Below are 20413 nucleotides of genomic sequence, written 5' to 3' on the forward strand. Positions count from 1 at the left end.
TGACTATGCTATATATTAATTAGATCTTCAAAACTTCATCTTACATAACTGGAACTTTGTACCCCTTGACCAAAATCTCCTATTTCCCCCACCCTCTAGCACCTGGCAACCACTGTTAAAGTCCCTGTTATTATTACTATTATTTATTATTCACCAGAGGATATGTGTATTGATTTTAGAGAAAGGGAAAGGGGGGAAGTGCAAGGGGGAGAGAGAGATCAGTGTGAGAGAGAAACATCTAGCAAGTTGCCTCCCGGATGCACCCTGAACAGGTATCTGACGTGCAACCTAGGCATATGTCCTGGCCAGAATAGAACCCTCAGCTTTTTGGTGTGTTGGACGATGCTCCAACCAAACGAGCCACGTGGCCAAGCTTAAACTCTCTACTTATTTTTGGGGGGGACTTTTACCTGTGTTCTTTTCCTTAAGTTTAATCTTTATGGTATTTTTTCCAATACCATTTAGCCCCATTAAGCCACCCTCCCCCCAGCAACCACCACATTGTTGTCCATGTCCATGAGTCCTCTTTCCTTTTTGCTCAATCCCTCCACCCCCTAACCTCCACCCACTGCCCTGGCTGTCATCCTGCTTTCTCTCCATCTATGAGTCTGTCCTCATTTTCCTTGTTCATTCCACTTGTTCATTAGATTCCACATGCAAGTGAAATCGTATAGTATTCATCCTTCTCTGACTGGCTTATTTCAATCAGCATAATGCTCTCCAGGCCCATCTTCTTTTTTACAGCTGAGTAGAATTCCATTGTGTAAATGTCTCATAGTTGTTTTATCGACTCCTCTGCTGATGGACATTTGGACTGTTTCCATATCTTGGCGATTATAAATAATGCTGCAAGGAACACAGGAATGCTTATGTTCCTCCAAATTAGTGTTTTGGGTTTCTTTGGACATAGTCCCTGAGGTGAAATCACTAGGTCAAAAAGTAGATCAATTTTTAATTTTTTTCAGGTATCTCCACACTGCTTTCCACTGTGGCTGCACCAGTCTGCATTCTTACCAACAATGCAAAAGTTTCCCCTTTCTCCACATCCTTGCCAGCACTTGCTGTTTGTTGACTTACTGATGATAGCCATTCTGATAGGCGTGAGATGGTAGCTCACTGTAGTTTCAGTTTGCATTTCTCTGATGATTAGTGACATTGAACATCTTTCATATGTCTATTGGCTATCTGTATGTCCTCTTTGGAGAAATGTTTATTTAGGTCCTTTGCCCATTTTTTACTTGGATTGTTTGTTGTTTTGGTGTTGAGTTTTATTAAGTTCTTTATAAATTTTGGATAACAACCCTTTATCAGATGTATTGTTGAATATGTTCTCCCATTCTGTGGGTTGACTTTTTATTTTGTTGATGATTTCCTTTTGTGTACAAAACCTTTTTAGTTTGATGTAGTCCCACTTGTTTAATTTTTCTTCTGTTTCCTGTGCCTGGGGAGATATATTTGATAAAATATTGCTTTTGCTATGGGCAATGTCAGAGATTTTACTGCCTGGGTTTCTTCTATCATTTTTATGGTTTTGAAGCCTACATTTCAAATTTATTCTTGTGTGTGGTGTAAGAAGGTGGTCTACTTTCATTTTTCTATATATATCTGTCCGATTTTCCCAATACCATTTATTGAATAAAGTATATTTAGTCCATTGTATGTGATTGCTTCCTCTGTTGAATTTTTTAAAGATTTTATTTATTTATCTTTAGAGGGGAAAGAACAGGAAGGAAAGAGAGAAAGAAATATCGATGTATGGTTGCCTCTTGTGCGACCCCTGCCGGGAACTGGGAACTGGCCTGCAACCCAGGCATGTGCCCTGACTGGGAATTGAACCGCAATTGTGTGGTTCGCAGGCCTGTGCTCAATCCATTGAGCTACCCCAGCCAGGGCATTGAATTTTAATTGACTATAAATGTGTGGGTTTATTTCTTGGCTTTCTATTCTGTTCCATTGATTTATGTGTACATATTTATAGCAGTCCCATGCTATTTTGATTACTATGGCCTTATAGTATAGTTTGATATTAGGTAACTTGATTCCTCCAACTTGTTTTTTTCCAGATCATTGTTCCTATGGGAGACCTTTTGTTGTTCCATATATATTTTTGACATATTAGTTCTAGTTCTATAAAATACATCATTCGAATCTTGATATGAATTGCATTGACTCAATAGATTGCTTTGGGTAGTGTGGACATTTTAATAATATTAATTTTTTCTATCCATGAACATGGTATGTGATTCCACTTACTTGTATCTCCTTCAATTTCTTCTCCAGTGTCTTATAATTTCTCAAGTATAGGTTTTTTACCTCCTTTGTTAGGTTTATTACTAGGTATTTTATTCTTTTTGTAGCAAATGTGAATGGGATTGTTTTCTTAATTTACCTTTCTGTTAGTTCATTATTGGCATATAAAATGCAACTGATTTCTGAATGTTAATTTTGTGTTTTATTACTTTGCTAAATTCATTTAGGAGTTCTAGTAGTTTCTTGTGGAATCTTTGGGGTTCTCTATGTAAAGTATCATGTCATTTGCAAGTAATGACAATTGACTTCTTCTTTTCCAATTTAGATGCCTGTTATTTCTTCTTCTTGTCTGATTGCTGTGGCTAGGACTTCCAGTATTATCTTGAATAAGGCAGGTGAAAGCAGACATTCCTGTCTTATTCTTGATCTTAAGAGGAATGCTTGTAGTTTTTGCCCACGAGTATGGTGCTTGCAGTGAATTTGTCATATATGGCCTTTATTATGTTTAGCTGTGTTCCCTCTAACCCCACTGTGCAGAGAGTTGTCATAACTGGATACTGGCTTTTATTAAATGCTTTTCTGCATCTATTGATATAATTAACTATGTGGTTTTTATCCTTCATTTTGTTTATGTGATGAATTCACCTTTATCAATTTGTGAATGCTGCACCAACCTTGCATTCCCAGATAAATCCCACATGATCACGGTGTCTGATCTTTTTGATGCATTGTTGTATCTGGTTTGCTAATATTTTGTTGAGGATTTTAGCATCTATGTCCATCAGAGATTCTTTGTAGTGTATTTATCTGTTTTGCAATGAAGATGATGGTGTCCTCATAAAATGCGTTTGGGAGCCTTCCCTTCTCTTGAATTTTATGAAGTATTTTGTGAAGGAGAGGTGTTAGTTCTCAGAATGTTTGCTAAAACTTACTCGTGAAGCCATCTGGTCCAGGTCTTCTGTTTGTTGGGAGATTTTCTGATCACTGCTTCAGTTTCACTAGGTGTAATCTATTTATTCCGATTCTCTGATTCTTCCTGATTTTGTTTTGGAAGACTGTACATTTCTAGGAATTTATCCATTTTGTCCAGTTTGTTGGCAAATATTTGTTCATACTGTTTCTTTACAATCCTTTGTATTGCTTTGGTGTTAGTTGTTATTTCTTCTCTTTCACTTCTCTTTTTTTATTTAGGCCTTTTCTCTTTTTTTCTTGATGAATCTGGTTTAAGGTTTGTCAATGTTGTTTATCTTTTCAAAGAATCGGCTCTTGGATCCATTGATATTTTGTATCATTTTTAGACTCTATTTATTTATTTCTGCTCTGATCTTTATTTTTTTCCTCCCTACTACTCACTTTGGGCTTTGTTTGTTGTTCTTTTTCAAGTTCCTTTAAGTGTATAGTTAGATTGTTTCTTTGAGCTTTCTTTTTTTTTGAGATAGGTCTGTAATGCTATCAATTTCCCTCTTAGGATTGCTTTCCCAGTGTCCCACAGATTTTGGATTGTTGTGTCCTCATTTTCATTTGTTTCAAGGTATCTTTGGATTTCTTCTGTGACCTTGTCATTGACCCATTCATTGTTTAACCACAAGTTATTTATCTTCCATGCCTTTGCATGTTTTTCACTGTTTTTGTGATTGATTTCTAGTTTCATAGCCTGTGGTCAGAGAAGATTATTGATATTATTTTAATCTTCTTAATTTTTTCAGACTTGTTTTGTGTCCTAACATGTGATTTGTCCTAAAAAATGTACCATGTATGCTTGAAAAATATGTATATCCTGCCACTTCCCAAAGTGAAGCTGAAAATATTAGTTAAATCCATTTGATCTAGTGTGTCATTTAAAGCTGCTGTATTCTTGTTGATTTTCTGCCTAGATCTATAGATTGAAGTCAATGGGGTGTTGAAATCCCTGACTATGATTGCATTTCTGTTGATCTCTCCCTATATTTCCATCAAGATTTGCCTCATATATGTAGGTGCTCCAATGTTTGGTGCATAAATGTTTACTAGGGTTTAAGCCTCTTGTTGGGTTTTCCTTTTATCTTTAGGTAGTTTCCTTCTTTGTCTCTTATAGGCTTGGTTTTAAAGTCTCTTTTGTTGGATAGAAGTACTGCTACCCTAGATTTTTCATGACTTTTCATTGGCATGAACTATCATTCTCCATCCTTCTACTTTAAGTCTGTGTGTACCTTTCTATCTGAGATGGGTCTCTTAGAGGCAGTGTATATGGATCTTGTTTTCTTATCCATTCAGCTACCCTATGTCTATTGGTTGGAGCATTTAAGTCATTTAAGGCAGTTATTGACAAAAATGTATTTAGTGCCATTTTATTCTTACTGTTTTCCTCTGTCTTTTTCTTCCTCTCTTCCTTCATCTTAAAGCAAGCCATTGAATATTTGTTACTGTACATAAGGTTTTGTGTTAACAAACTCCTTTAGCTTTTTCTTGTCTGGGAAGCTCCTTATTTCTTCTTTGATTTTAAATGATAGCTTTGCCAGGTAAAGTAGCCTTCCTTGTAGACCCCTGCCTTTCATCATCTTGAATATTTCACTCTATTCCCTTTGGGCCTGAAATGTTTCTGTTGAGAAATCAGGTGGCAGTCTAATTGGTATGACCTTGTATGTGACTACCTGCTTTTCTCTTTCATTTCTTAGGATTGTCTCCTTGTCTTTCAGTCTTGTCATTTAATTATGATGTGTCTTGGTATAGGTCTCTTTGGGTCTAACTTGTTTGGGATTCCTGGACTTGTGTGTCCTTTTCCTTCACCAGATTAAGAAAGTTTAAGGTCCTTATTTCTTCAAATAAGTTCTCCATCCTTTGCTCTCTCTCTCTTCTCCTTCTGGTATTCCCATGATGTGGATGTTGTTATGCTTCACGTTGTGAAAATGTTTCTTAAGCTCCCCTGTTTTTAAATTTTATTTATAGCTGCTCTGCCTGGGTGTTTTTTTCTGCCTTGTCTTCCACAACTCTGCTTCTTCTAAGCTACTGTTTATTCCAGTGTACTACTTATTTCAATTATTTCATTATTTATTTTGGACTGGTCCTTTTTTATGGTTTCTGTGTCTTCTTTCATGCTGTTGAGTAAGCTTATAATCATTACCATAAACTATGTGATAATTCGTTTGCCTCCATTTCATCTAGCTCTTCTTCTGGAGAATTCTCTTGTTCTTTCATTTGGGGTCTGTTTCTTTGTCTTCTCATTTTGGCTGTTTTGTGTGTGTGTGTGTGCATGCGTGCGTGCGTGTGTGTGTGTGTGTGTGTGTGTTTGTTTCTGTGTATTAGGTAGCTATGCAAAGACTCTGGTGTAGGCCTTTGTCAGATGCTGCTTGTGACTGGCCCTGGTCAAACTGTTTGGAGCTATCAGTGATCGACAGAATGTGGCTCCCTCTGCTGGGCCTGTTTGTGTGCAGAAAGAATCAGGCTATGCACCAAGGGTGATTTCTATCAACACAGAGCCTAGGAGAGGGTTAGTTGGTCTCATAGAGATCCCAGAGATTAATTTGAGTTATAAACTAATCAGTGATATAGCCTCAAGCTGTAATCAACAGCCCAGCTTAAGCTCCACTGGGTGGGGCAGAGTAACTTCTCTGGGTAGGACTATTACTTTCCCTCGGGCTGATACCACTGGAGAGGATTGCTCTGCCTGAGAAAGATGGCCTCTGTAGTATGGGGAACGACACAGCACAGGGATCCTGGCGGCTATTCTCTCCCCAGATCTACCAACCCCAGGTTCTTCTTAAGTATCTCTAGTCCACTCTGCCCTCATTCTTCTGGAGCCCATGGTAAGTGGCTGCAAAACAAACTTTGTGCATTTCTTAAGAGGCTCTCTGAGTTTCTAACTGTTTCTCCCTGGCAGACAGAAATCTTGCTGCTTTTCACTGCTGGATGTTATCTGGGTTCCTTTCCAGGTCTGGTGTTACAGTCTGGGGAGCCCAGTTTAGGGTTTAGACCCCACACTTCTCAGGGGAAACACACCAGCTGCTGAGATATCCCTCTGGAACTTCAGCAGCTGCCCATGGGAGCCCAGCCAGCCCTCTCACACCTCCTTCACACTCCCTATCAGTCTCACTGTGGTGAAGTCGTTTTTGTGTCTGTCTGTGGTTGTTAGGTTTCTCTCCAGCTATTGTTCAGTTCATTATTCAGGATGATTTCTCTACAATTTAGTTGTAATTCCAGGTTGGTCCTGAGAGGAGGTTAGTGTAGCTTCCACTTACTCTTCTACCACCTTAGATTTCTTCAAACTCTCTGGTTTTATAAATTTGACTTTCATCACACATATAAGTGAGATTATGCAGTACTTGTCTTTCTGTGTCTGGCTTAATTTATTTAGCATAATGACCTCAAGTTTCATCCACATTGCCACAAATGGTAGAACTTGGGCTTTTTCTTAAGGCATGTGTGCACACATACACACACACCATATATATACATATATGTATATATACATCTTAAGATGTATATATATGTATATAAGTGTATACCTTAAGACATGTATATACACAAGGTATATATATATATGCATATATACCTTGAGACATATATATGTGTGTATTTATAAAGTATATATATACTTTAAGATGTATATATATGCATATATATGCATATATATACACCTTAAGACACACACATACACACACACACACACACACACACATATATACACACATACATACATACCACATTGTCTTCATTAATTCACAGGCAGTTACCTAGGTTGTTTCTATGCATTAACTATTGTGAATAATGTTGCAATGAACATGGGAGTGTTGTGTCTCTTTGAGATATTGATTTCATTCCTTCAGATACAAACCTAGAAGTTACATTGATGGATCATATGGTAGCTCTATTGTTAAAATTTTGAGGAGATTCCATACTGTTTTTCATTATGATTGCACCAATTTACATTCTCATCAAGGGTACCTTTTTCTCCACATTCTTGCCAACACTTGTCTTTTCTGTTTTTGATAATATTTTACATTTTATTTTGGTAAACTTTTTTATTTTAGGTAGTTTTTTTGCTATCTATAACAAAAAGCATTTTAACTTACCAATATTTCTACCCACTTTAATCTTTCAGTTCTGTCTCTCTGCCAATACTGTTGTTGTAAAGGGCATCCAATGGGCTACTTGCTGGAGAATCCAGCAGATAGTTCTCCTGTTCCTCCATCTCACTAAGATTTTGAAGGTTAAATTTACCTCAGATACACAAGTGCGCTCAGGGATATTCACTGTAGCATTGGGAATAATAGTGAAATGTTGCAAATCACTTACTGATATACCGAATACTGAAAATAATCTACTGATGCACACAACTTTTTAAAATTTATTTTTTACTACTTTTATTTCAAATATATCCTGTAGTTTTCAAATGTATATTTTATACATATTAAATTATTATAATAAATATTTATATTTATTTTAAATGAATTAATTTTATTTATTTTAGATTTTTTTAATTTTTAAATTTTATTTGAAATGTGCATTTTTTAAATTAGCAATTTAGTCACCAATAGGAGATTGAGTTAATAAGTTACATATTTTTTCAAAGAATGAAGTCAATGAAAGAGTGAAGCAATTTTACATGTAATAATGTGGAATAGTGGCCAAGATATATTAAGTGAAAACAGAACAAGAAGAGCAGTTTGAATTTGCATACCAGCACTTTAGTTTAAAAAAATGATGTTAGTGCTTGTGGATGTATGAAATAGCTTTGAAAGGATTCATAAGAATCTAATTGGTTCCCTTTAAGAAAAGCAACTAGAGAGTGGTTGGTAGTGACAGGAATGTGAAGAAAATTAAATTTGCATAATGTTTTTTACCCTTTAAATTTGTGTTGTGGCTGCATAGTAGCTATCACAAAAATAAACAAAATAAATTTAGGTTATTTTTTAATTAGTAAACATGTAATTCCTGGCAGAATATTGTTAAAATTCCATCTTAAAAGTCTCTTATATGGTCTCTTTCATAGTCTTGGTTTTAAAAACAATTAAATGATGACAAATTCCACATGTTTATACCTTCTCTCTTTCTTTAAACTTGAAATTTGATTGACATGTGCCATGTATTATTTTTTAGATGTACAACATAATGATTTAATGTATGTATGTACTGCAAAATGAGTACCACAGTAAATTTAATTAACATGTATTACCACACATGGTTACTGTATCTTCTCTTTCAGACTCATTTACCTTATGGCCTCCTTGTATATCTCTCAGACATTTCAAAGATTGGCAAAACTAAGCCATTCTTCCTCTTACCCTTTTCTTACAAAATTGCTTCTCTCCAAGTCTTTCCCCATCTCTGTAAAAACTCTCACCCACAACCCTTATGCTTAAGGAAGCTATCTGGGAATTATTCTGGACACTTCCCTGACTCTTAAACTCCATACTAATCAATTGTGGAGTTCTGTGGTCTATCTCTTACATGTACTTTTTATTCTTGTCTCTGACTCTCCAGTGTGACCACTTTAACCCAAGCCATCAATCCCTTCACCTCATTTCTATGCCTCCCCTCAAGACCTTCTCTAAAGTCATTCCCTCGAAACTTCCATTAAACCACTTAGTTCAAAGTAGGTCCTATTATTCTAACAAGGAAGTCATTTTTTTCATTATAAATCTTCTTAAATATATGATTGTATGTAAATGTTTGCTGTCATCTGCTGGATTATAATCTTAATAAGGTCAGGGGCTGTGTTCATTTTCTCAGACTCCTGTGCCTATAGCCTATCAAAAGGCCTGGCACATAGGATACAATTGGTTAATTATCCTCAAATTAATAAGTTAGTTTAAGAATGGATGAGCTTTTTCTGTGTAGCAGATGTTCTAGATGTGGTACTTGGAGGCAATAAATCTTAGTGTAAGCATTTGCTCACAGACTACTAGCAGAGACAGATACAAAGTGAGTGTAAGAGGTTTCATATGTGAATGGGGTGGATATGAGCAAATTTGTTGGCTACAGCAGGGGAGGGGCTCCACTGAGGGCATACATAAGTAAATGAAGAAGATGGACAGGAATATAATCAACAGATATGCTTACATACTGGGATCATCTTCTACAAGGGGTGGAACTATTAACTGCAAGGGGCAGGGGTGAGCCCCTTGTAGTACAGGCTTTCTCCATGAGGGAAGTGTTCTAGGAGCCTTTTGGTATCAGTGTACCAGCCTCTCATTGTTGTGAGAGGCTGCACTGGCTTCAGCGAATTCATTTGCCCATTTCATGATGGGTGATTTACTAGTGCACCTGCTCACACTGTGCTGAGTGTTCATCAGTTTTTAACCAAAGATGTCATGACCCTCAGGCTCCACCCTCCCTATTCACCCAATCTTGCCCTGAGCTAGTTTTTTTTTTTGTTTCCATGGATGAAAAAAAGTCCAAAAAGGAAAATGTTTTGCCCATCTGGAAGAGGTGTAACAAAAAATGGTGTAGCACTAAAGGCATCAAAATCAATGACTTCAAAAATTGAGCAGTGGGAAAAAGTGTCAATAGGTGTATTGCATCAAATGAAGAGTATTTTGAAGGTAGTGGAAGTTTGAACATGTAAGAGTAAATACACAATAAATTCCAGGGTTTTGGGGGCCTCCCTCATAATTATAAGGTTCTGCCTTATAGTTTGTCTCAGACCCTGCCCTACAAGGTAACAACTGCCTTAGGTCTTTCTCCCAGGGTATGTCAGGAACACATGATGTTTGGGTGGTGGAAATAGACATCCTGTGTGGGGCGCCCGGGGAGGGCAAGTGGTAAGTTGTCTTCAGATCTGGATGAGCCACTGTGAGTCCACAGCCATGGAGACCCCCTCCTGCCATCTCCAATGGCTCAGCATCTCAGGCTGTCTACCGCTCATTCTACAGTGTGCACAAGACTGTGAGAACAATTTTCTATTGAAAAAAACCCCAACAAAATAAAATAAAATAACTGACAAATCTTTATTAAGTAATAAGCAAATACATTATATACAATCCCTTGTCTGTTGCACACAAGTGCTTCCCCCTTCTCCTCTGAAGTTTGCTCCACGTGACCCAAGTGCAAGTTCAGCATGGGTTTGAGTGCCCTGTGATACTTGTGAGACTGACTGGTGACACAGAGAGTCCATACTTGCATTCTCAGGCACCGTGTGTGGGGGAGAAAATGCACCAGTTCACTTCACAAAGACCTAGATGAAGAATTATTAGCTTCATTTAAAATGCCCATGTTGTATCTCCTATGTATATCTCTTAACAATTGAGCCAGCTGTTACTCTTCAAAATATGTGTCACTTTCCTTGCATTTGGGTCATACTCCAACTGTGAAGATCCACTGAAGAAATAGAAAAACCCTGCAAATACAGACAAGGGAAATAATGAGATATTTTTTCAAATAAATAAATTTGGCAACATACAAAACTCAGAATAACAGATAAATGGAAATGGAAAGTGTTTATAGAATTTACTATGTGCCAGAGATTATGTATTAAACATTTTACATGTTTTTTTTCCATTTATTTCTGCAACAGTCCTCTGAGATAAGCATAGCTACCTCCATTTTACAGATGAGCAAGTTGAGGTTCAGACAGATTTAAATGCTTGCTCAAAGTCATTCAACAAGGAAAAGAGGAGACAGGATTGTGTTGCAGCTCTGTCAGGTAGCAAAGCCAGGCTCTGGGTTATTAGGTTATTCTGCTTCCAAGCAGATAAAAGTCTCTGCTTCTTGGGAAATTACGATCTCTTATTTTCTTTCTTCCTAGTACTCCTCCTCTCCTTTCCCAACATGGCACCCTGTGGGACATGTGTAGCTTTAGAGAAGCATAGAGGATCTGCTGGGCTCTGCCCTCAAGGTGCTCTTGTTACCCCACCACCAGGATCATCGGCCTCCATCCATTTAGCCTTGAGTAGCAAAAAATAACTTCTAAAAACTTTGGGTATGTGGAAACATAAATATTTGAAACTGACTTCTCAGGAAATGTAGAGAACATCTCCCTAGGAATTAGTGATAACAACAGCATAGAGTGGAAGGGAAAGCCAGCCAGCACTAAATTTGGACACACCACAGGAGGGGCTTTTTATACTGACATGGTAATCTGAAAGGTAATAGCTCTTGATGTAAGGAAGCGACACCTGAGAAGTTTGTCTTTATCTGGATGTATAAAGTAGGGAGAGTTGTGCTAAATATAGTCATGATTCAGAAGAACTTATTATATGAAGTAGTTGTATAATTGGTTAAAATTGATAAATTTGAATTTAGGGAGGGGGAAGGGAACTAGTTGAAGAAAACCTATTATTAAAAAATTTTTAATTATCTTCCTTCTGATACCATAAAATATTTCGAGCACTCCATGGCCAACAAAGTATGTATCCTCTTACCAAAAGCTTCAAAAACAGCATCCACCTTGGAGTCAACTCCTGGAAAGTCTTCCATTGTTTGCCTGGGAAATCCTGGATCCATAGACTGTTTCTTCTCATCAAATCTGCACCAAATAAAAATGCAGCTCAGCATTGCCTAGAGGCCATGTTACCAAAATTTTTAAGTCATGTTAGGTTTAATGTAGAATTCTAGTAAACTTTCCAAGTACTGTGAATAACTGTCAAATACTACAGAAATATGTGACTTCAGTGCAACTGCCGACTTAGCTCTTAAACTGTATTTTTACCTGGAACAGTGGCAGTATTTTGATCTCCAAGATGCTGCTTATTATTATATTTCTTAAGCATAGGCAAAAAGAACCTTAACCATTTTTCTATCAAAGACATGAATATGTGAAGAGATTATAAAGTGAGTTGAATTATTTATCTCAATACAAATTTCAAGTTCTTCATCATACTTGGCTCATCATATACACCCCCCTGCACAACTGGATTTCCTCTGGCATTCTCTTAGAAAAAAGGATTAGAATGAGCAGCAAAGCACAGTAAATGCCTTTGGGACGTATTGACTAGACTTTGGATGGTCTGCTCAGAAATCTCAGAGTCTGGGCAGATGACCACAAATCAGTCTTTTTGTGAGTCTTGGGTTCTATCCATGAAACTACACCACCTCTGCTCATTTTCCTCTGAAACAGTTTGAGGTAATGAGTGGGTGAGGTTAAGGAATCTCTTGAGAATCATACAGTAAAGTTGGGAAGACAAGACAAGCACCCAACATGACAATGAGTAGACCTTAAGATAATGGGAAAGAAATACTAAATTTGGGCCCAGATTCTCAGGGCTCCTTTCAAAAAAGAAAAGCCCAGTTAAGATTAGAGTCCAGCAGAAAGGCTTTATGGAGGTGGTGAGACTTGAGTCAGGACTTGAGGATGGGTGGGTTTGGGGTAGGTGGATGAGAGAAAAGGGTACTTCTGGCTGATTGGGCAACAGCACAAAAAGAAGCTCCTCCTGCTCTACACGGAACTCAGAACAGAGGAACTTATGAAATGTCTGTGACCAGGTACTGAGAGCAGGGGTGTCCAACCTTTGGCATCTCTGCACTGGAAGAAAAAGTTGTCTTGGGCTACACATTAAATACATTGCAACATGTAATCACACAAAAAAACTCATAATGTTTTAAGTATATTTACGATTTTGTGTTAGGCCACATTCACAGCCACTCTGGGTTTCATGCAACCCGCAGGCCACAGGTTGGACACCCCTGTCAGTAAACACTTCCTCCACGGTGGTCTAAAGCCCCATCTTCCTACTGAGAGGGAAGCAGAACTGAGTGAGGCAGGAGATTTCTTCAGAGAAGGAAAATAATTTCTCTGATTAGGCTCCATACAAAGTCATTTCAGTTGCATATTACCTCCAGTATTTGTCCTCTACAAAGAAGTATGTTTTCTTCTTTTGCTTATCAAAAACAGCTGCATCTATTTTCTTGACTCTGGGAGGAAAGCCCAGCGTTTGGATGCCTCTAGGGTAACCTGCTTGGACCTCATTTCCTCTGATGGCCCAGAACTGATTTCCTGTTTAAAAAAAAATAGTTCAGAGTCACACCGAATTTTTAACAGTTAAAACTTTGGTTTTTAGAAATACTTTTTATCATCTTTGATTTTACAGTAAAGAAGAAGCCAGAATTTTAGATTTAGTCACCAGCTTGAAGTGGGCATTTAACAAAAATTAACCCATTGAATGGATGAGCACAGACCAAATGAGAGAATATACAACTCTAAAGCAATTTATATTATTGTGTTCATTTTTATCATCTATAAAATACATAAATAAAACAATATCAGTTTCAGTCATTTCTTCATTACCTTAGTGTAATAAAGTAAACAGAATTTGGTATAAAAGAAAAACTTAAAGTCCTATTTAATTTTCCTGTGAGAGGATTTCTTTCTACAAGTTCAAGGAATTATTATATAATAATTACGTTTAAAAATGAAAACAATATCCTTGCTAGTGTCTTCATATGCAGCATCCACTCCTGAAGGAAGAGAGGGCCAAAAGGAGGAGATCAAATGAAATTCAGGTTCAAGAATCCTTAGGGATTTGCGCCAAAAATGTCTGAAATACATGTAAAAACATGAAAATTTAAAAACTCTTTTGTCTTTAGCGTATTTTCCTAATTGTCCTGTCTCACCCACCTTCCCCATTTCCTTATCTTCTAGACTCCATTGCACACAGAAATCAGGTACACTACTCCTGGGAAAACATTTTTCTCTTTTCTACATAAAACTGCATTGGATCTCTTGCCATAAGGTTACAGAGTAATGTCTTCTGTGAAATGGAAGTTATTCTAAAATGCAAGTTAATTAGCTGATTGTAAACTCTAAACACCTAAAATTCATATAAAACAGTGTATATGTTATATCATCTTTTTCATTTTCAAAAAGATAGACAGATTATGTGTAAGTATATGGATGATGTAAGTATAGTTCTGTATGTGCATGAACATTTCTGGAAGGATAAAAAAGGGTCTTTGGCTGTGGATGAAGATGGAGAGAACTGGAGAACCAAGATCAATGATGTAAGGAAGACTCGCTTTTAACTTTCTTCCCATCTGTACAGTTTAAATGATTTATCGTGTGCATATTTATTCAACAGGGAGTAAACTAATTGATTACATGTAATGCTATTTTGGTGTCATTTTTTTAAGGAGGTAAATACAGAGTTCCAATTTTAAAGTTCTACTTGTGCCTGTTGAAAAGCAACCATGAGTTACAATACATAGAAACAATTAGAGGTCAAGAATTGAATCATGCTGGCTAGGGCTTCAAAAATAGACTTGCCAGTTTTAGGAAAATGTGGGAATTGGAGCACCGGGTCAGAGGAATTTTCAGTTCAGAGGAATCATTTTTGTTTGAAATGTTTAAAAACCTCTATCAAGTTTCTGTTTGTTTTCATTTCTAAGCATTGCACATCAAAAGAATAGGTGGGAAAATAGAAGTTTCTGCTCTGACCTGTCTTTAAAGAACAGGAATTCTCCCCTCAGAGTGCTGACTGCATCGAAAGACAAAGTGGGATCACACATGGCTGGAGTCTCAGGAGGAGCGGACTCTGTGGGCACCGCAGGTTCATCCGGGGAAGCAGAGGGAGGTCCTAAAGAGAACAGATGTGAGGATGCAACCATTAGGAGAAATGTGATGTTTCTGTCAATGGGTGTGTTTCCCAAACACTCTCAAAGTGCTTCAAGCTGACTGCAAACGCTTTATGAAGTACTTTCAAGCTTTTCTGAAGACCGCGATCGAAAAGTTACAATGCCTAATTTTCTCAGCATCACTCACCATACAGGAACTGAATGCCATTCACATCATCTTGAGAAAGGCGGAACCTGGCGAGGTCTGTGAGTGGGTTGTAGACTGGGAACATCAAAGCTTCAGTGTTAGCCGAGTGAGAGAGACCCAGGGAATGGCCAAGTTCATGAGCAGCAACCAGGAATAAATTGGTCCCTATTTAGGAAATCATAAATAAGAGTTACTTATTCCTTAAACACATGTACATTACACAGATCAGCTGTGCATTATGTGTAAGTATATGGACGATGTAAGTATAGTTCTGTATGTGCATGAACATTTCTGGAAGGATAAAAAAGGGTCTTTGGCTGAGGATGAAGATGGAGAGAACTGGAGAACCAAGATCAATGATGTAAGGAAGACTCGCTTTTAACTTTCTTTCCACCTGTACAGTTTAAATGATTTATCGTGTGCATATTTATTCAACAGTGAGTAAACTAATTGATTACATGTAATGTTATTTTGGTGTCATTTTTTTAAGGAGGTAAATACGGAGTTCCGATTTTAAAGTTCTACACTTGGCCCAGAGATTTTTTGGTCCTGTTTGTTGGTTAATGGGCCAATTGACTGATTCCACACTTGGTGGAAAGCCAAGTGCTTTTTTAAAGGCTCATTCTTGACATCAATCTTTGAGACAAAGTGTCCAGCCATATCCACCTACTCCCTTTTCAGGAGCCTATTGACTGTATGAGAATGAGGTTCCTTTTATTGCACTCTGGAATAGAATGAACCTACTAGTTTAGCTTATCAATAAATATTTCTTTTGATTTGTCAATGAAAAGCTAAATGTTGTTTAGTGTATTGCCATTTGTTGGTTAGTCTAAATTAAATGAATCATAATTGATTCATCTCAATTCTGAAATCCTTAAACAATCTTATTCCTGTTATTTTGCCACTAGAGTGTTATTTGCATTATTTTTACTTTCATGATGATTATTCAGTACATATTGAGTCCAAAAATATTAATAATAATAGATATCATAGGGTTTGTAAGATAGATTTAAAACATAACATGTCCAATCTGCCTAGCATTTATCATAAAAGTGATTTTGGTCACACAAATACTAGCTGTACTCAGATATTTTCTCCATATAATAAAAGGAAATTAGAATATTGAAATTGAAAGGCATTAGGTAATTATGATTGAAATACCAAGTAATTTTTCTTTGAAGGAAGAAGTTGCTAATTCAATCAAAGAATTTTACCCAGCACTAATGTCGCTTTTGTACTCTCTATAGAGATTCTGTTTATATTTTGATTATAAATCCCAGTTAAATTTCAGAAGTAATATTATTTGTATCCAAACTGAGAAACATTCTTCTCAACCTTAAAGAGTGTGATTTATTTTTTTGAGGTTTAGTTCTTTCCTCCAGAATAAGCCCATAATAAGCCCATAATATCCCTTCTTAATCTGGAGAAAGTAAAATGTTATTCTAACTGGAAAAACCTTAACTGAAATCTCAGTTTCTGGAAGTTAATTCTTAATTTCTGTTTGGATCAGTAAAGAAGTAATTCTGGGACATTTTCACCCATTGGATATAAGTAATATCCAGAGCACATGTTAATATATATTCAATACAATATACTGCATCTTGGATATATACAATTTGATATGAGACATTGTCCTTAATAATGGTTCTAAGATCACACACACAAAAGAGCCATCAGAGAAATACTTCATGGCGCTTTCCTATGTGGTGCTTACCAAGACAGAGGCTGAATTTTTTAGGCACTTGAAAGCATTTTTAATAATGATCAAAACAAAATATATCCTCCTGGTCCCTCACCCATGGGGAAATACAAAGAAAGGCATTTCTTGAATAGTCTTAGTTTTGAAGACTTTTCCAAATATAAAGAAATAAGAGTCACTCTGAGAGGTATAACTAACCTGCTGTATCCTTTGTCCATTGCTCATCATCGTCAAAGTGAGCATCTCCGTAAACGCCCAGCCCGGGGGGGTAGGCATGAGCCAAAACCTTTCCAGGTCCATCAAAAGGGATAAAATCTCCATGATCTACAGAGAAAAAAAAAACGTTGGAGAGATGAGTAATTAGAATCTCTTTGGAAACTTTTCTAGTAAAACACCACCAGATAAATGGATGCATTTCATGATTTTTGTTTATTTCTTACCTCTAACTGCAAAAGTGATCATTATGTCAGCCTCTCCTTCATAAATCCTGGAGAATGTAAGTGGGGTCACCTCCTCCCAGACCTTCAGAGCTTTCTCAATGGCAGAATCAACAGCATCCCTTGGCAAATCTAGTGTATAATTCACAATCCTGTATGTGAGCAATTAAAGAAGTTAACGTTTTCTCTTGAGATCAGTGTGTGAACTGTCAGTATTATTTGGAAACCTTTTGGGACCCATTACCTGTAGGTAAGGTGAGTTTTCCTCCACTTTGGCATGCCAGGAAAGGTAGTGAAGCTTCCAACGTCAGGAACTCCACACCTGGGCTTATGCATCACCTCCAGTGTGTCTGAGTCCAACTTCCCTGTCACCTCCAACCCCAGGAACTTCTGCATTTCTTGGATTTTTTTAACAACAGGGCTACTGTCCTTTCTTCTAACAAATGGTTTCACTTCTTTTGCGAGGTTGTAATATTTTTCTAGGTAGTGCTGTTGGAATAATAAGTATAGTTTTTAGGCCATTTTTGTGATTTTTTTAGGCTTTTATAGTACATTTTTGCAGTTGCTCACTTAATTTATTTGAAACATTCCTCCAGTTTGCTGAAATCAAAGTAAGTGTCATATTCTGTTTAGTTTTATAATTAATTACAAAGTCCACTTTTGTTTTATCTTTGTAGCTAAATAATCTCTATAGCTTAGTTTCCTACAAAAGCACTCAAAAAGAAGTAGAAAATTTAAATAAATATCTAGGTAATTTAAAGGAGAAAAACTAACTTCTTTGGGGATAACAATATAGTGTGTGAGCTGAGAGTTCACACACTATAATCTCAAGAGAAAATATTACCTTCTTACATTTCAGGTGCATTTATTCAATTCCCTCAATTGTCTATTTTACCTGTCTCATAAGGACTTGGCTTGAGAAACGAAATGGATTTAGCCCTGGCTGGCATAGCTCAGTGGATTGAGCACAGGCTGTGAACCGAAGTGTCACTGGTTCTATTCCCAGTCAGGGCACATGTCTGGGTTGCAGGCCAAGTCCCCACTTGAGGACACACGAGAGGCAACCACACATTGATGTTTCTTTCCTTCCCTTCCCCTCTCTCTAAAATATAAATACAAAATAAAATCTTAAAAAAAAGAGAATGGAGAAATTCCTGTATTTAAACATGACACTGGCAACATAAAAATCTAGCTACTCTTACATGGGATTAAACTACCTAAAGAAGTTTCCTGTAGAAGATCCAGAACAAGTCACCCCAAGATTTCCCTCTGTGGTATGTAGGTTGCTTTGAGCTAACGGTAACCTTAGCCACAGGCTCAGGAGAAACGTATGCCCCTTCCCACCCTTAACTGCCCAGAAGATTTTGAATTAAGAGGCCTTGCCTATAATGGATTATCAGTTTTGACTCCCTAGAAGTCAGGGCAAACTTTTATTTACTAAACTTCTTCTCTTGTCATCCTGCAATGACCTTTTGAAGTCCCCAAGGTGCATTACCTCATCCCTGGCTCAGAATGTCTTATATAGCTCATCCCCTTTTCTGTCTGAAGCTCTCGTGCATGCAGGGCCTCTAAAACTCTCAGGTATGCAGGGTTCCCATATATATGTATGTGTTAAATTTGACTATTTTTTCTTACTAAGGAAAGAAAACAATACCTAAAGAAACTCAAAAGCATACATTTCATACACTCTCCCTACTATAGTATCTATGATCTTAGAAAAACACCTCATATACATGCCCTTTGTTTCTTCCTATGTGAAAGGAGGAGCCCGAACAATGTGTGATATGGAGACCCTGTCCACAAGCAACAGTTTATAACTTTCTGTCCTTGAACTATTCCTGCACAGTATTCCAGACACTCTGCATGAGTTTTGTGAATGGGAAGCAGAGGTGTTTTCCCTGCTTACCCCTGTGAGTGAGTGTGAGGGCTGCCTCCCTTAATTACCTGAAGCAGCTCCATGCTGTTGTTCTCGTCCCTTGCAGCTCCATTCAGTGGATAGGCTGAGCCAGCTGCCACACACAGAAGCAGTAGCATAGGAACCGTCTTCATTTCTACTGGCTTCACTCTGATCTGTGTTGTCTTAAAGCCTTGCTCTTTGCTTACCTTCTTCTAGGTCCACCCTCTGGAGCCCAACTTTTATAGGGTGGCAACGTTTGCTCAGTTCACCCGCGGCGTGACTCAGGATTGCTGTCATCCAAAGAGCAGAACTATTTCCAAAAATTTCAGATCCCAAATAGGATGATATAAGTGACTCCACTAACTCCTCTGAACCCTTCCAAATTTGCAAGTCAAAATAGTGATTAAGCTCCAGGAAATGCTTCCTGTGTTAGTAAGAAAAAAAGCTGGGGCATTTTTGTTTTTTAGCTCTGGAAAAAAAGTGACTGGAGTTTACTAGACAATTTATGTTTGTGTGTTTGAGGGAAGTAGGCTGGCTTAGTAAAAAGTCAGAATTGCAGTTATAAAAATATATTTAAAATCAAATGCTATAAGGTGTAAGTAAATGAAAAGCTGTGTGTATACATACATATACACAGTATATACTATTAGATTCTGTAAAACCAGAAGAAATTATATCTAGAATAAAATTAGAAGGGAGAATTTATTTTTTGTATTTTTGACTTGAAATGCTTAACACAGCTTTTTGGCTGGACTTGTTAGCCCTTGAGGAGGAAAAACTTATAGAGGCAATAGCATAAAGATTGTAAAGAAGTGTATTCAGTTTTCTTTTGGTTGGTCTTCATACTGTACCCAGGTTATTAACAAACAACAAATCTCTAATAACTGAATCTCTACTAGTGAATACTACCAGAATTGAAATACATTACATTGTTCACTGGTCTGAAATTCTTCTTTGTCTTTATCTTCTATACTTTAAAAACTTTCTCTTTCAATTTTTTCTTCTATATAAATTAAAATGAGCAGTTATTTCAAAGTTTTTAAAAAGCCATCCCAAATTCTTTCCCCATGCTGTTCCTCTCCTCTCTCCTTGCTTTCCCTTTCCTTTGTCAAGTAGAGTATTGTGCACACCAATTGTATATTATAAATGCCTGTAGGAAAAACCCAACACATTCTCAGAGGAAGAAAAATGTTAAACTCTTAACAATTTTCTCACCACCAATCTCACCTTTCTTACCTACCCTTACAAAATTAAAGCAAAAAAAAAAGGAATGTAAATCAGAGGAGCAAAACTTACACATATTAAATGCTCAGTAAGTATACAACATTTTTGTTCACCACCACACTTTGTTTTTTCTTTGTGTTCCTGCTTATGTGTTTACTAAAGAGCAGGGCATCCTGGGAGTGAGTATGAAATAAAGTGATGAATAAAAATGTGTACTTATTGAACATTTCACAGTC

General features: G+C 37.1%; 1 protein-coding gene across 1 annotated transcript; it reads right to left on the reverse strand.

Annotated features, from left to right (window-relative positions):
- Nucleotides 1–10156: 10156 nt before the first annotated feature.
- Nucleotides 10157–19237, reverse strand: LOC118975721 (stromelysin-1). Its single transcript, XM_037029799.1, has 10 exons — nucleotides 19001–19237; nucleotides 17301–17545; nucleotides 17060–17208; nucleotides 16818–16943; nucleotides 14921–15085; nucleotides 14597–14735; nucleotides 13567–13700; nucleotides 13000–13159; nucleotides 11589–11692; nucleotides 10157–10564 (listed from the first exon to the last, which is right to left on the reverse strand). Exons 1-10 carry the CDS (start codon nucleotides 19103–19105, stop codon nucleotides 10464–10466), a joined length of 1428 nt encoding a protein of 475 aa, XP_036885694.1. The 5' UTR covers nucleotides 19106–19237; the 3' UTR covers nucleotides 10157–10463.
- Nucleotides 19238–20413: the final 1176 nt, after the last annotated feature.

The sequence above is a fragment of the Sturnira hondurensis genome, unplaced genomic scaffold (assembly GCF_014824575.4).
Source record: "Sturnira hondurensis isolate 20B ecotype Veracruz unplaced genomic scaffold, ASM1482457v3 Scaffold0020489, whole genome shotgun sequence".
NCBI classification, from domain to species: Eukaryota; Metazoa; Chordata; class Mammalia; order Chiroptera; family Phyllostomidae; genus Sturnira; species Sturnira hondurensis.